Raw genomic sequence first — 12,304 nt, forward strand, 5'->3', positions numbered from 1 at the left:
AACAAACCATCCTATAATAATACAACAGCTATTAATGTAACAATACAATAAAACAAATATGTTTAATGATGTTTTTTTCATTATTTTAACAATAAGCTAATGTATATTACTTTATATAGATTCTACAAGAAACACAAAACTTAAAAAATAAATTATTTACAATTGCACACACAAGGTTTTGTGCAGCTTCACTTATTGTAAAGGAAGATAATGTGCTTCGTACACCTGCAGGACCGCAAGCAAGGTCGCAGAGAAAATGCGGACTGGAATTTGAGTGATGTGGGCATTTTCTATATGAACAAGTGGAATGGATTGGATACCGATGCACTAAAGGGGCTCTCTACCTTACGCTACGAAGTGAGGGGAAACTGAGTGAATAATAACAGGTTTAATGATTATTTATTTAAACTCATATTTGGGCCACTTTATAATGAATATGTCGGCATGTATGTGTAAAAAAAAACAAAAAAACACCAAATTATTTAGGGGGGCTTAAGAATATTTTAGGGGGGCTTGAGCCCCCCTAAAATAGGCCTAACAACGCCAATGCATCACACAATTCCAGTTGTTTCATTACAGCACGTCCGAAAAGGAGTAGGAAGAAGCTGAGCTTATTTAATCCTACTCCTTTTCATACCATAGCAATTGTATCCAATTTCCTTGTTCTCTGTAACAGAACAGTGAACAAATAAATAATATACCATAGTAAGCATTCACATATTAAATACATTAATAATCTTTGTCTCAATAAAACAAAAAAGGGAAAAAAAGGGCTCAAGATGTTCATCATAATTCTTGTTCTGTGTACTTTGTGAACACTTGTAGTTTGAACAGTCTCTTAAATTGAATCATATTGGTGCTTCGTTTGATTTCTTTGGTTAATCCGTTCCATATTTTAATTCCACATACTGATGTACTAAAGGTTTTAAGTGTTGTACGAGCATACAACTGTTTTAAATTCGATTTTCCTCTAAGGTGCTATTTCTCCTCTTTTGTTGAGAAGAATTGTTGTACATACTTGGGTAGCAGGTTATAGTTTGCTTTGTACATCATTTTAGCTGTTTGTAAATGCACCAAATCGTTGAATTTCAATAATTGTGATTTAACAAATAAAGGGTTTGTATGTTCTCTATATCAAACATTATGTATTATTCTAATTGATCTTTTTTGTAACACAGTTAGTGAATGAAGCGCACATTTGTAGTTGTTTCCCCATATTTCTGTACAATAACTCAGATATGGTAACACTAGTGAGCAGTAGAGTATGAGTTTAAGCTTGAGTTTATTTTGAACATGCATGCATACAACACGATACATCACAATTTCCAGTTTCTCTTTTCAACATGTTCGAAAAGGAGTAGGAAGAAGCAGAGTTTATTTAATCATACCCCTTTTCTTTTACATAACAGTTGCTAAAACTTTTTTTCACTTCCTGGTCTCAATTTATTCACAATATACTCCATAAGTAATCACAATAAAAAATAAATGAATAATACTCGGTGAAGTAAGTTACATTTCATATGGTGAGATGAGTACGATTATTTTGAAAATGAACGGATGGATGGATGAAATAAATTCAGAATGTTTATCATGGTTCTTCTTCTTTGTACTTTGTAAACACTTTAAGTTTGAGGAGTTTCTTGAAGTGGATCATATTATTACATTGTTTGATTGCTTTGCTTAATCCATTCCATAATTTAATTCCACATACTGATATACTGAAGGTTTTAAGTGTTGTACGTGCATACACATGTTTTAAATTACATTTTTCTCTAAGATTATAATTCTCCTCTTTTTTGAGAAGAATTGTTGTATATTCTTGGGTAGCAGGTTATAGTTTGCTTTGTGTATAATTTTAGCTGTTTGCAAATTCACTATGTCATGGAATGTCAGTATTTTTGATTCAATAAATAAAGGGTTTGTATGTTCTCTATATCCAATATTATGTATTATTCTAACTGGTCTTTTTTGTAACACCGTTAATGAATGAAGTGCACTTTTGTAGTTATTTTCCCATATTTCTGCACAATACCTCAGATATGGTAACACTAGCGAGCAGTAGAGAATATGAAGTGATTTTTGGTCTAGAACATGTTTTGCTTTATTCATTATTGACGTGTTTCTTGCTATATTTTTTACATGAGATTTCAAGTGCAATTTATCATCAATCATTATAGAGAATATGAAGTGACTTCAGATAAAACTGTAATTAAGTTTTGTGCAAACAAATGAAGTGCATTCAAGTAAAAGGTTCCTAGATGACATTCTGACAATGAAATTACATTTGTGTACAATATGGCAGTCTTTTCTTAAGCAAATTTTAATTATGAAAGTGCTTAATCACCTGTGATTAATTAGGATTAATACAAATTCCAAAATGTGATTAATCTAATTGAAAAAAATAATAATTTGACATCCCCACAAAATGTACTTAACTAACATGACATGACATAAGCGAATGAGTATAATTATAGTAAACCATTCAACTGAATGAACCAATATACTTACTTGAGGAATATTCAACTGGTGGCCCGGGGTCAAATCCGGCCTGGGAATGACACCATACCGGCCCCTGAGTTCAGTTCAAAACTTGGGAGACAAACATTTTTGCAGCAAATTCCTAAAAATACTAGAGTGCTCCTGTTGTATAAAAGAACTTGGACCAGTGTAAACACATTGGCAGATCCTTGCATTGACAATTTAAACTTGCTAGCAAACATAGAACACTGGGTTCTAAACTTGTGATTTACATAACTGAGGCGTTCCTCAAGGCACTTCTTCAAGTCCTCTCCTTTTTGGCAGCAAACAACTTTTTTCTTTAAGATGATTCATGTAACTAAGGTGTTGTTGTAGCTTGTTTACTTCAGATTCAGTCAGTAGCCATTTGTTCAAAGTCTTTAGTTATACTAGTGGTGTTCCTCAAGGTTCTAGTTTAGGTCCTCTCTTTTTCATAATATGGGCTATTCAATTGATGGCCCATGTGTTCAGTTCCAAAAAACTTGTAGGATTTACTAAAATTTTTGCAGCAGATTCTTAGAAACACTATCGTGCCTCTTTTTTTTTGTTTTTTTGCAGTAGGTCCTTAAAAACTGCATAGCCTTCCTGTAACGCTGACAAAACACATAGACCAAAATCAAATGTTTTCTGTAGAGGACGCTGGTTTTCCAGAATATACAAAATAAGACTCATAGTGAAGGGAACATTTCTGTGTCTTTTTGGTAAAAACTATTTAGTTGAATATCCCTGATCTACTTTAACATGCATGTTCAGTTATATTCTATTTATGAACAGTATAATGATGGTTTGTTGTTGTTGTTTTTAGCAAACTATCAACCTAATGAACCAATGTATGTATTTTGTAATGCAAATTTTGTCATATTCTACTTATGAGCACCAGTTTTGGTTTGAAAAATATAATAATAATCTTACTAAATAAATATGAAAATAAACACTTTAATAAAAATATTTTTTTCCAGAATACAGATTATGTTCTGGTTTTGCCTACTCCTTTTCACACATTTTTAATTGTGCATTTGTAATGTACTTTGATGTAACTTTATCTAAACCACCAGTGTCAAACTCAAGGCCCGGGGGCCAAATCTGGCCTTGCAACATGATTGAAAGTGGCCCATCACATAATTTTATGTGGCCCCATACCATTTGTGTGTCATTTTATATGGCCCTGACGTATTATTTTATGTGGCAGGCCGCTTCATTTTATGACTACGTTTACACTGCAGGCCAAATTGGCCCAAATCGGATTTTTTCTAAATCTGATTTTTTTCTAACTGATTGTTTAGACTGCAAGTAAAATGTGATCTTTATCACTCTCCAGTATAAACGTGCACAGGCCCCAATGTGGCCTCGACATCACTTGCATGCGCAGCTCGATGAAGTGAACAAGGAGGTCGCTACTACGACTACAAAATAAAATAAAAGTCGCCAGACCTTGAAAATGAGTGTTTTTTACGTGAAAAGAAAGTAATTTAATGTATGAAGGAATATATATAGTGTAATATATTTGGGAAGGTTCTAATCTTTTGTTATAGCTGTTAAGTAGAGCAACACGGACATCAGCTTGGATGTACATTAGGTTTTTTTCAATTCACTTACAAAAGCAACTTACGCAATGTACGTAACATGTAAGCAAATACGCCACGGCGTGAAGTATGGTCCTTCAACAATCGCTATTTCTTCGGAATTAAAATATATATTCATAAATGACATATAGCCTATTATTTGCACACTATTGACTAGCGATGAACCAAAAATTTGTCCGTCGAAAAAAAAACTTTGCTCACTGAAACCAGATATTGTGATGAACCTGACGAAAAAGTCACGTACGGGTTGCATGCAGGTCGCATTGCGTTTAGACTGAAGTCACATTCGTAAAGATCATATTCCAATCGGACTCGGACTACATCCTAATGTGGCCGGAATCTGATGCGACAAGATCAGATTTGAAGCATGAAAAAAATCCCATCTGTGTTACGTGATTGCAAAAAAATCTGATTTGGTATACAGTGTAAACAGGGCCCAGTTGATATGCCGCATTGTTTATGTGGCCCACCACACCTTTTTAACTGATATGCCGCTTAATTTGATGTGGTCCGCCACATGATTTATTTGCAAAAAAAGGCTGTAAATAATAAAGCACTTTTTGACTAAATGCATGTATTTATATATCAATTTTGACAGAAAAATGTACTGCATGTTTTTCACTTTAATATTATCTGATCCTGTAACAATTAAAGCAAGGTATCCATCCATCTAAAATAGTTTCTTGTACAAACTGTGTAACAAGGCTATAATATATTTATATTCATATTTATTCACTCTTGCATGCGCGGCCCTCACAGGGCAGTCATAATTGCAACGTGACCCACAAGAAAAGGAGTTTGACACACCTGAACAAAACCATTACTGTTATGTTTAATCTCCTGTTGGCATTTGTGGTGCTTTTTTTTTCTCAATACACGCTTTGGACTCACAGTCACATAAGTCAGTTTATTTATTGCACTCTTGTTTACATTACAGTAACAATTAAAGCACATCATTATGGGTGATAGGACATTCATTGGATTATTTTGTTATATGTTGTTTGTGCTATGAAAACAATGCAATAGATAGAGTATAAATGTGTACAGTGAAAACAGTAAAAATACTTTACTAGGAAACCGGGGTATTGGAATGTATAAGCTCCATTATGGGGAAAGTATTTCAAATCTATACTTTGTTGGAATAATTGGTGGTTGCATTCGTAAAAAGGAAGCCAAACGTGATAAAACCTTTAACACTAAATGTGCCATACTGCTCCCATAAGGCACCCAAATCTGCTCTGTGAATATTGGTGTAGAATATTTGATAAAAAATCTTGAATTAAAAAAAAAAAAAAAATTCTACGTTTTACGTTCTTTTCCAAAATCACTAATTCACAGAGCAAATTCAGTGTTTTTATTCTATTTTTTATTTTTTTACTTTTACCAATGACATCAATGTGCAAGCAAAGAGCCAGGGAAGAAATATAGTTCAAATATTTACAGAAAAACACATTTCTAGAATTCATTTGATTTCCTATAATAACATTGGATCAACCCAATAAAGCCATACCATTCGTATGTTGTTCATATTTAATGTCTTTAAACCAACATTTATTTATTTGCGTATTGCATTTGACTTATTCAAATATGACAACAAAACATCCATCCATCCATTTTCTACCGCTTGTCCCTTTCGGGGTCGCGGAGGGCACTGGAGCCTATCCCAGCCGCACTCGGACAGTTATAAGATATTTTCCGAAGAACAAAAATCCCTTTAATGAGGCTTAAGAATATTTGATAACTTATTTTGGAGTGTTTGTACAGATGTAGATGAGCACAAGACGTATGTTTGATCGGAAACTGACGTTTTTATAGATAAATACAATCTGAAAAAGCTAGCACTGTAGCGTCCCATCTACGGTAGGTAAGGTAGTATCTTTGCCCCATTCCTGTGAGAATCCTGCGTGTGACCGAAGCATTAAGGAGTGGGACCATCCAGAACGAGCTGCAGTGTGCTCAAACAACCGCCAGGGAGCATCTGTGAGCAGATAATAACTTATCATCTATTTCTCTTTCGGACTTATCAGGTCTTATTAGGTCGGTAGTGCACACTTTAAGTGGGGGATGAGGCAAAAAACTAACCCAGACCCAATGTAAACGTCTCTATACTTTAAGCTTTCTTCAGCTATATGTCTTCGGTAACAAGTTAACTTGTTTACGACACACTTATAATCACAATATCATTGTTTTATGCCAACATTGTCATATCATTTGAAAAAGGTTGTGAGATTAATAAAAGCAATAAATGATTGAGTAAAGTTAATTGGGTAAAAAGTAGTAGTGCTGTGCGATATTACGATATATATCATAGTACGATATAAAAATGTCTATCGTGTGATCTTGTTTATATCGTAATTTTAAAGTCTGGGCTGCAGATAATCGCTGCAACACTGCTACTTTGGAGCATTTTTATGTATTTTGAAAGAAGCTTATGCGAGAGCCTGCAGGAGCATGGATGTCAACATTGTAGCAGACACGGAAAGCATAATGGAAGCTAAACCAACAAAACTCAAAGAGGAATTGGTGCCAAAAAGAGGAACTTCTTTGATTGAAATAAATAAAAAGTAAGACCGACCAAACAACAGTAGGGTAATCTTATTACGTTAATAGCGTCTATTATTTTCTATCACTTGAAGACCAGTGCTAAGACAGTGTTAAAATTTGACAAAATACAAACATTACTTCAAAACACAAAGTGATTAAATGAAAAATTAAATGTTTTGGGGGGGGTTTTCTACTGTTTTAATTTGCGTGGTTTTACTTGATTTTAACTCATTTGTCCTGTAAAGCACTTTGTGCACCATTGTGATGTTGTAAGGTGCTATACAAATAAACCTTGATTGATTGATTGATTGATTGATTGATTGATTGATTGATTGAAAAACACACCAAACGAGCCTGACAGAGTTGAAGTCCGAAGGCACAGTCTATGACACGCAGTACCGCAGACACCGAGAAATTACAGATCCCATCTCTAAATTCAGATCTTGACATGACTCTAGTATACACTGTCAGAAACAAGGGCTGGTACTAACAATACTTTTGATCTGCTTTTTTTTTACTGTCTTAATATATAAAATATGTATGTTATGAATAAAAGGACAAAAGATAAGTAAAACTAGAAACGGCAGACATGTGAAATGTCCGCATAAACGGGTAAATCAGTGTTTTTTTAATGAATTATCAATAAAAAAAATAGGATTTAAACAAAATGTGTTTAACGCTCGCTTCAGTGCTATCTTTCTCAGACTGGTATTAATGCTGCATCGGAGACTGCTGGGAAGTCAGAAATATCCCACTTGCAGCTTACAAGGTCCAATGTGCCATTCACACGAAAACAAGTAAAACATGGCTGACGACCAAGATGATCAAGCTACTATTTGCTTTGTTTTTGAATCAGACAATTGTATTTCCACCAACATTCTGAGGTAGTAACAGAGCCTGTGTAAATTGTGAACGCTGTTATAACGGGACTCACTGCAGACTTCTCCCATCCTGTTGTGTTGACAGCAATTATTGCTATTTGCGTGACACCAATAGTTTGATGTTGTTAATCAAACTAATACTGTACAACAATATCCCTCTTCATTGGGTTCTGTGTGAAAGGCACAGAAAAATAAATGCTAGCTCTACTGTTATGACTCTGAAGCAGGAAGTTGATGTTGGAAAGAGACTACTACTGTCTTTCAGTAACTTTGCTTTGCAAACATCCCAATGCTCATTTTTAAGTAAAATATCCGACTTCCCAGTTATCTGTGATGCAACATAACTGTACTTTTCAAATGACCGCTGGAGCGATGGACACTTAGCAACATCTTAGCGTCACTGTCTGAACAACTCCAAAATAGACGAGATTGGTTAAGAGTTCATATCCAATAGTCGTGAGCTTTGCAGCAGCTGGACATCATATCCGAGTCAGTTGTTAGGTTTTGAAGGAAGCCTCTAAAAAGTAACAAACTCCAGGGATGTCCTCTGGGAAGTTGGCCGGAAGCTCCTGCCTGCTCCTGGGAATAAAGACAAACTCTGGACGGTCCCTCAGCAATCTGGGACAAGGAGTACACAAATAAAGCATGAATCAAGCGCTCATGCAATGTGGCAAATGATTCGACATCCGAAGAAACACAGCACTCCTTCGAACTTTCAGCTTCCTGTCCAGAACATGTTTTTGTTCCCTTCTGCAGACTCGGAAACAAAAGCTCGGGGACAGAACAGTGAAATGTGACGTTGTAATAATCACCTGTGCGTCGTCGGGCTGATGTTGATTTTCCGAGGTTGGCTGCAGGATTCGAACTTGTTGGCCAATGTGACGTTATTTCCGAAAAGGCAATAACGTGGCATCTTTACCCCGACTACACCGGCCAGTACTGACCCAGTGTGGAGGCCGATACGCATCTGCAAAATAATTTCAAGGTATTTTTCTGTTACTTAACATCTTTGATGAAAAAGGTCAGTTAGGATAATAAATCACATTGGTTATAGAGAACATTCTAACTAGGGCTGTGAATCTTTGGGTGTCCCATGATTCGATTCAATATCGATTCTTGGGTTCACGATTTGATTCGAAATCTTTTTTTTTTTTCGATTCAACACGATTCTCGATTCAAAAACGATTTTTTTCCGATTCAAAAGGATTCTCTATTCATTCAATACATAGGATTTCAGCAGGATCTACCCCAGTCTGCTGACATGCAAGCAGAGTAGTAGATTTTTGTAAAAAGCTTTTATAATTGTAAAGGACAATGTTTTATCAACTGATTGCAATAATGTAAATTTGTTTTAACTATTAAATGAACCAAAAATATGACTTATTTTATCTTTGTGAAAATATTGGCAAAATGTGTTGTCTAGCTTATGAGATGCGATGCAAGTGGAAGCCTCTGTGACACTATTGTTCTTTATTTATTTATTTTTATAAATGTCTAATGATAATGTCAATGAGGGATTTTTAATCACTGCTATGTTGAAATTGTAACTAATATTGATACTGTTGTTGATAATATTAATTTTTGTTTCACTACTTTTTGGTTTGTTCTGTGTCGTGTTTGTGTCTCCTCTCAATTACTCTGTTTATTGCAGTTCTGAGTGTTGCTGGGTCGGGTTTGGTTTTGGAATTGGATTGCATTGTTATGGTATTGCTGTGTATTGTTTTGTTGATTCTATTAATTAAAAAAAAAAAATAAATTAAAAAAAAAATCGATTTAAAAAAAAATGAGAATCGATTCTGAATCGCACAACGTGAGAATCGCGATTCGAATTCGAATCGATTTTTTCCCACACCCCTAATTCTAACATAACAAACTGTAACCGGCTACCCAAGAATGTACAACAATTCTTCTCAACAACAAAAAAATATAACCTTAGACATTTGTATGCACGTACAACACTTAAAACCGTTAGCATATCAGTATGTGGAATTCAATTATGGAATGGATTAGGCAAAGAAGTCAAACAATGTACTAATATGATCTAATTTAAGAAATTGTTCAAACTTGTAGTGTTTACAAAGTACAAGAAAGAAGATTTCTGATTAATATCTTGAACCCTATTGACAAATGAGACATAATATACAATCTACTACAGTGTGTCTTAACCAGAGGGCCGCTAAAAATATCTGTTTCTCAGGGGTACTCAGTTGTAATACACTTTTCCACCACTTGTGGCAGTAATGACAATTTAAAACAGAAGAAGTGTGGAGCTAAAGTCATAGAGAGGTTTCTTAAGTGCAAAAATTATGACTAAAGTGGTGAAGCTGTATTTTCATTTGCACTTAAGTTTTATCGACAGTTTAGTTAAGAAACATATTCATTATTCATTTACCAGTAGTTTATATATTTTAGTGAGATATTTAGTGATTGTATGTAAATGTATTTTTCGTCCGTTAATTATGAGTTCCTTTTTATGCAGGGGTTATACTTATTTTTCTAATCAGCCTGACCTAAGTCTAATGTTTAAGTGTTACATAAATAATAATATTTGTGATTAACACATGGTTTCATATCATCTGACAAAGTTGTAAACCTGTAAGTAGGTTGGATATAATTATTGAATATGATTAAACTCAAGAGTAAGATTACTAATTCAGTGTTGATATTTGAGTGGACCGCGGGCCCCGAGGTCAAAAAGGTTAAGAACCCCTGGTCTATTACATATTCAGGAATATATGTGAATCACACCATATCATCAATTCATATGAACTTCATTGATATTTATGTCCATCCATCCATCCATCCATCTTCTTCCGCTTATCCGAGGTCGGGTCGCGGGGGCAGCAGCCTAAGCAGGGAAGCCCAGACTTCCCTCTCCCCAGCCACTTCGTCCAGCTCCTCCCGGGGGATCCCGAGGCGTTCCCAGGCCAGCCGGGAGACATAGTCTTCCCAACGTGTCCTGGGTCTTCCTCGTGGCCTCCTACCGGTCGGACATGCCCTAAACACCTCCTTAGGGAGGCGCTCGGGTGGCATCCTGACCAGATGCCCGAACCACCTCATCTGGCTCCTCTCGATGCGGAGGAGCAGCGGCTTTACTTTGAGCTCCCCCCGGATGACAGAGCTTCTCACCCTATCTCTAAGGGAGAGCCCCGCCACCCGGCGGAGGAAACTCATTTCGGCCGCTTGTACCCGTGATCTTGTCCTTTCGGTCATAACCCAAAGCTCTTGACCATAGGTGAGGATGGGAACGTAGATCGACCGGTAAATTGAGAGCTTTGCCTTCCGGCTCAGCTCCTTCTTCACCACAACGGATCGATACAGCGTCCGCATTACTGAAGACGCCGCACCGATCCGCCTGTCGATCTCACGATCCACTCTTCCCTCACTCGTGAACAAGACTCCGAGGTACTTGAACTCCTCCACTTGGGGCAAGATCTCCTCCCCAACCCGGAGATGGCACTCCACCCTTTTCCGGGCGAGAACCATGGACTCGGACTTGGAGGTGCTGATTCTCATCCCAGTCGCTTCACACTCAGCTGCGAACCGATCCAGTGAGAGCTGAAGATCCTGGCCAGATGAAGCCATCAGGACCAAATCATCTGCAAAAAGCAGAGACCTAATCCTGCAGCCACCAAACCGGATCCCCTCAACGCCTTGACTGCGCCTAGAAATTCTGTCCATAAAAGTTATGAACAGAATCGGTGACAAAGGGCAGCCTTGGCGGAGTCCAACCCTCACCGGAAACGTGTCCGACTTACTGCCGGCAATGCGAACCAAGCTCTGACACTGATCATACAGGGAGCGGACCGCCACAATCAGACAGTCCGAAACCCCATACTCTCTGAGCACTCCCCACAGGACTTCCCGAGGGACACGGTCGAATGCCTTCTCCAAGTCCACAAAGCACATGTAGACTGGTTGGGCAAACTCCCATGCACCCTCAAGGACCCTGCCGAGAGTATAGAGCTGGTCCACAGTTCCACGACCAGGACGAAAACCACACTGTTCCTCCTGAATCCGAGGTTCGACTATCCGGCGTAGCCTCCTCTCCAGTACACCTGAATAGACCTTACCGGGAAGGCTGAGGAGTGTGATCCCACGATAGTTAGAACACACCCTCCGGTTCCCCTTTTTAAGGAGAGGAACCACCACCCCGGTCTGCCAATCCAGAGGTACTGCCCCCGATGTCCACGCGATGCTGCAGAGTCTTGTCAACCAAGACAGCCCTACAGCATCCAGAGCCTTAAGGAACTCCGGGCGGATCTCATCCACCCCCGGGGCCTTGCCACCGAGGAGCTTTTTAACTACCTCAGCAACCTCAGCCCCAGAAATAGGAGAGCCCACCACAGATTCCTCAGGCACTGCTTCCTCATAGGAAGACGTGTTGGTGGGATTGAGGAGGTCTTCGAAGTATTCCCTCCACCGATCCACAACTTCCGCAGTCGAGGTCAGCAGAACACCATCCGCACCATACACATGATATTTATGTATTCATTTAATTGTTTGTGTTACAGATTGAGAATATGTTAAAAATTGCTACTGAAAGGAAAAAGAAGTGGGATTAAATAAGCTTCTTCTGTCTTTTTACGACATGTTGGAATTTGAAACTGTAAATATTGTATGTGACGTACGTACTGTAACTGTATGCATCTTTGGAATAAACAAATATCAATACTTCTTAGCATTAGAATGCACAGCTAACAAAGGTGAATTATTTTTTCCCCCCCTCAATATTGCAATTGCGCTTCAATTTGTAATTATTTTTAAGGGCTTCTTCTC

At 37.5% G+C, this 12,304-nt stretch overlaps 1 protein-coding gene and 1 long non-coding RNA gene across 2 annotated transcripts in view; one reads left to right on the forward strand and one right to left on the reverse strand.

Annotated features, from left to right (window-relative positions):
• Window positions 1–12,304, forward strand: part of LOC133621716 (uncharacterized) — a 62,156-nt gene that overhangs the window by 37,570 nt on the left and 12,282 nt on the right. The window lies entirely within an intron of this gene.
• Window positions 3,855–12,304, reverse strand: part of gucy1a1 (guanylate cyclase 1 soluble subunit alpha 1) — a 43,291-nt gene continuing 34,841 nt past the window's right edge. The window contains exons 7-8 of the mRNA XM_061983995.1: window positions 8,338–8,492; window positions 3,855–8,143 (exon numbers count right to left, since the gene is read on the reverse strand). Of these exons, the coding sequence (XP_061839979.1) occupies window positions 8,023–8,143; window positions 8,338–8,492 (276 nt within the window). The 3' untranslated portion in view covers window positions 3,855–8,022. The remainder of the gene's footprint in view (window positions 8,144–8,337; window positions 8,493–12,304) is intronic.

Source organism: Nerophis lumbriciformis, linkage group LG25 (genome assembly GCF_033978685.3).
Source record: "Nerophis lumbriciformis linkage group LG25, RoL_Nlum_v2.1, whole genome shotgun sequence".
Taxonomy (NCBI): Eukaryota; Metazoa; Chordata; class Actinopteri; order Syngnathiformes; family Syngnathidae; genus Nerophis; species Nerophis lumbriciformis.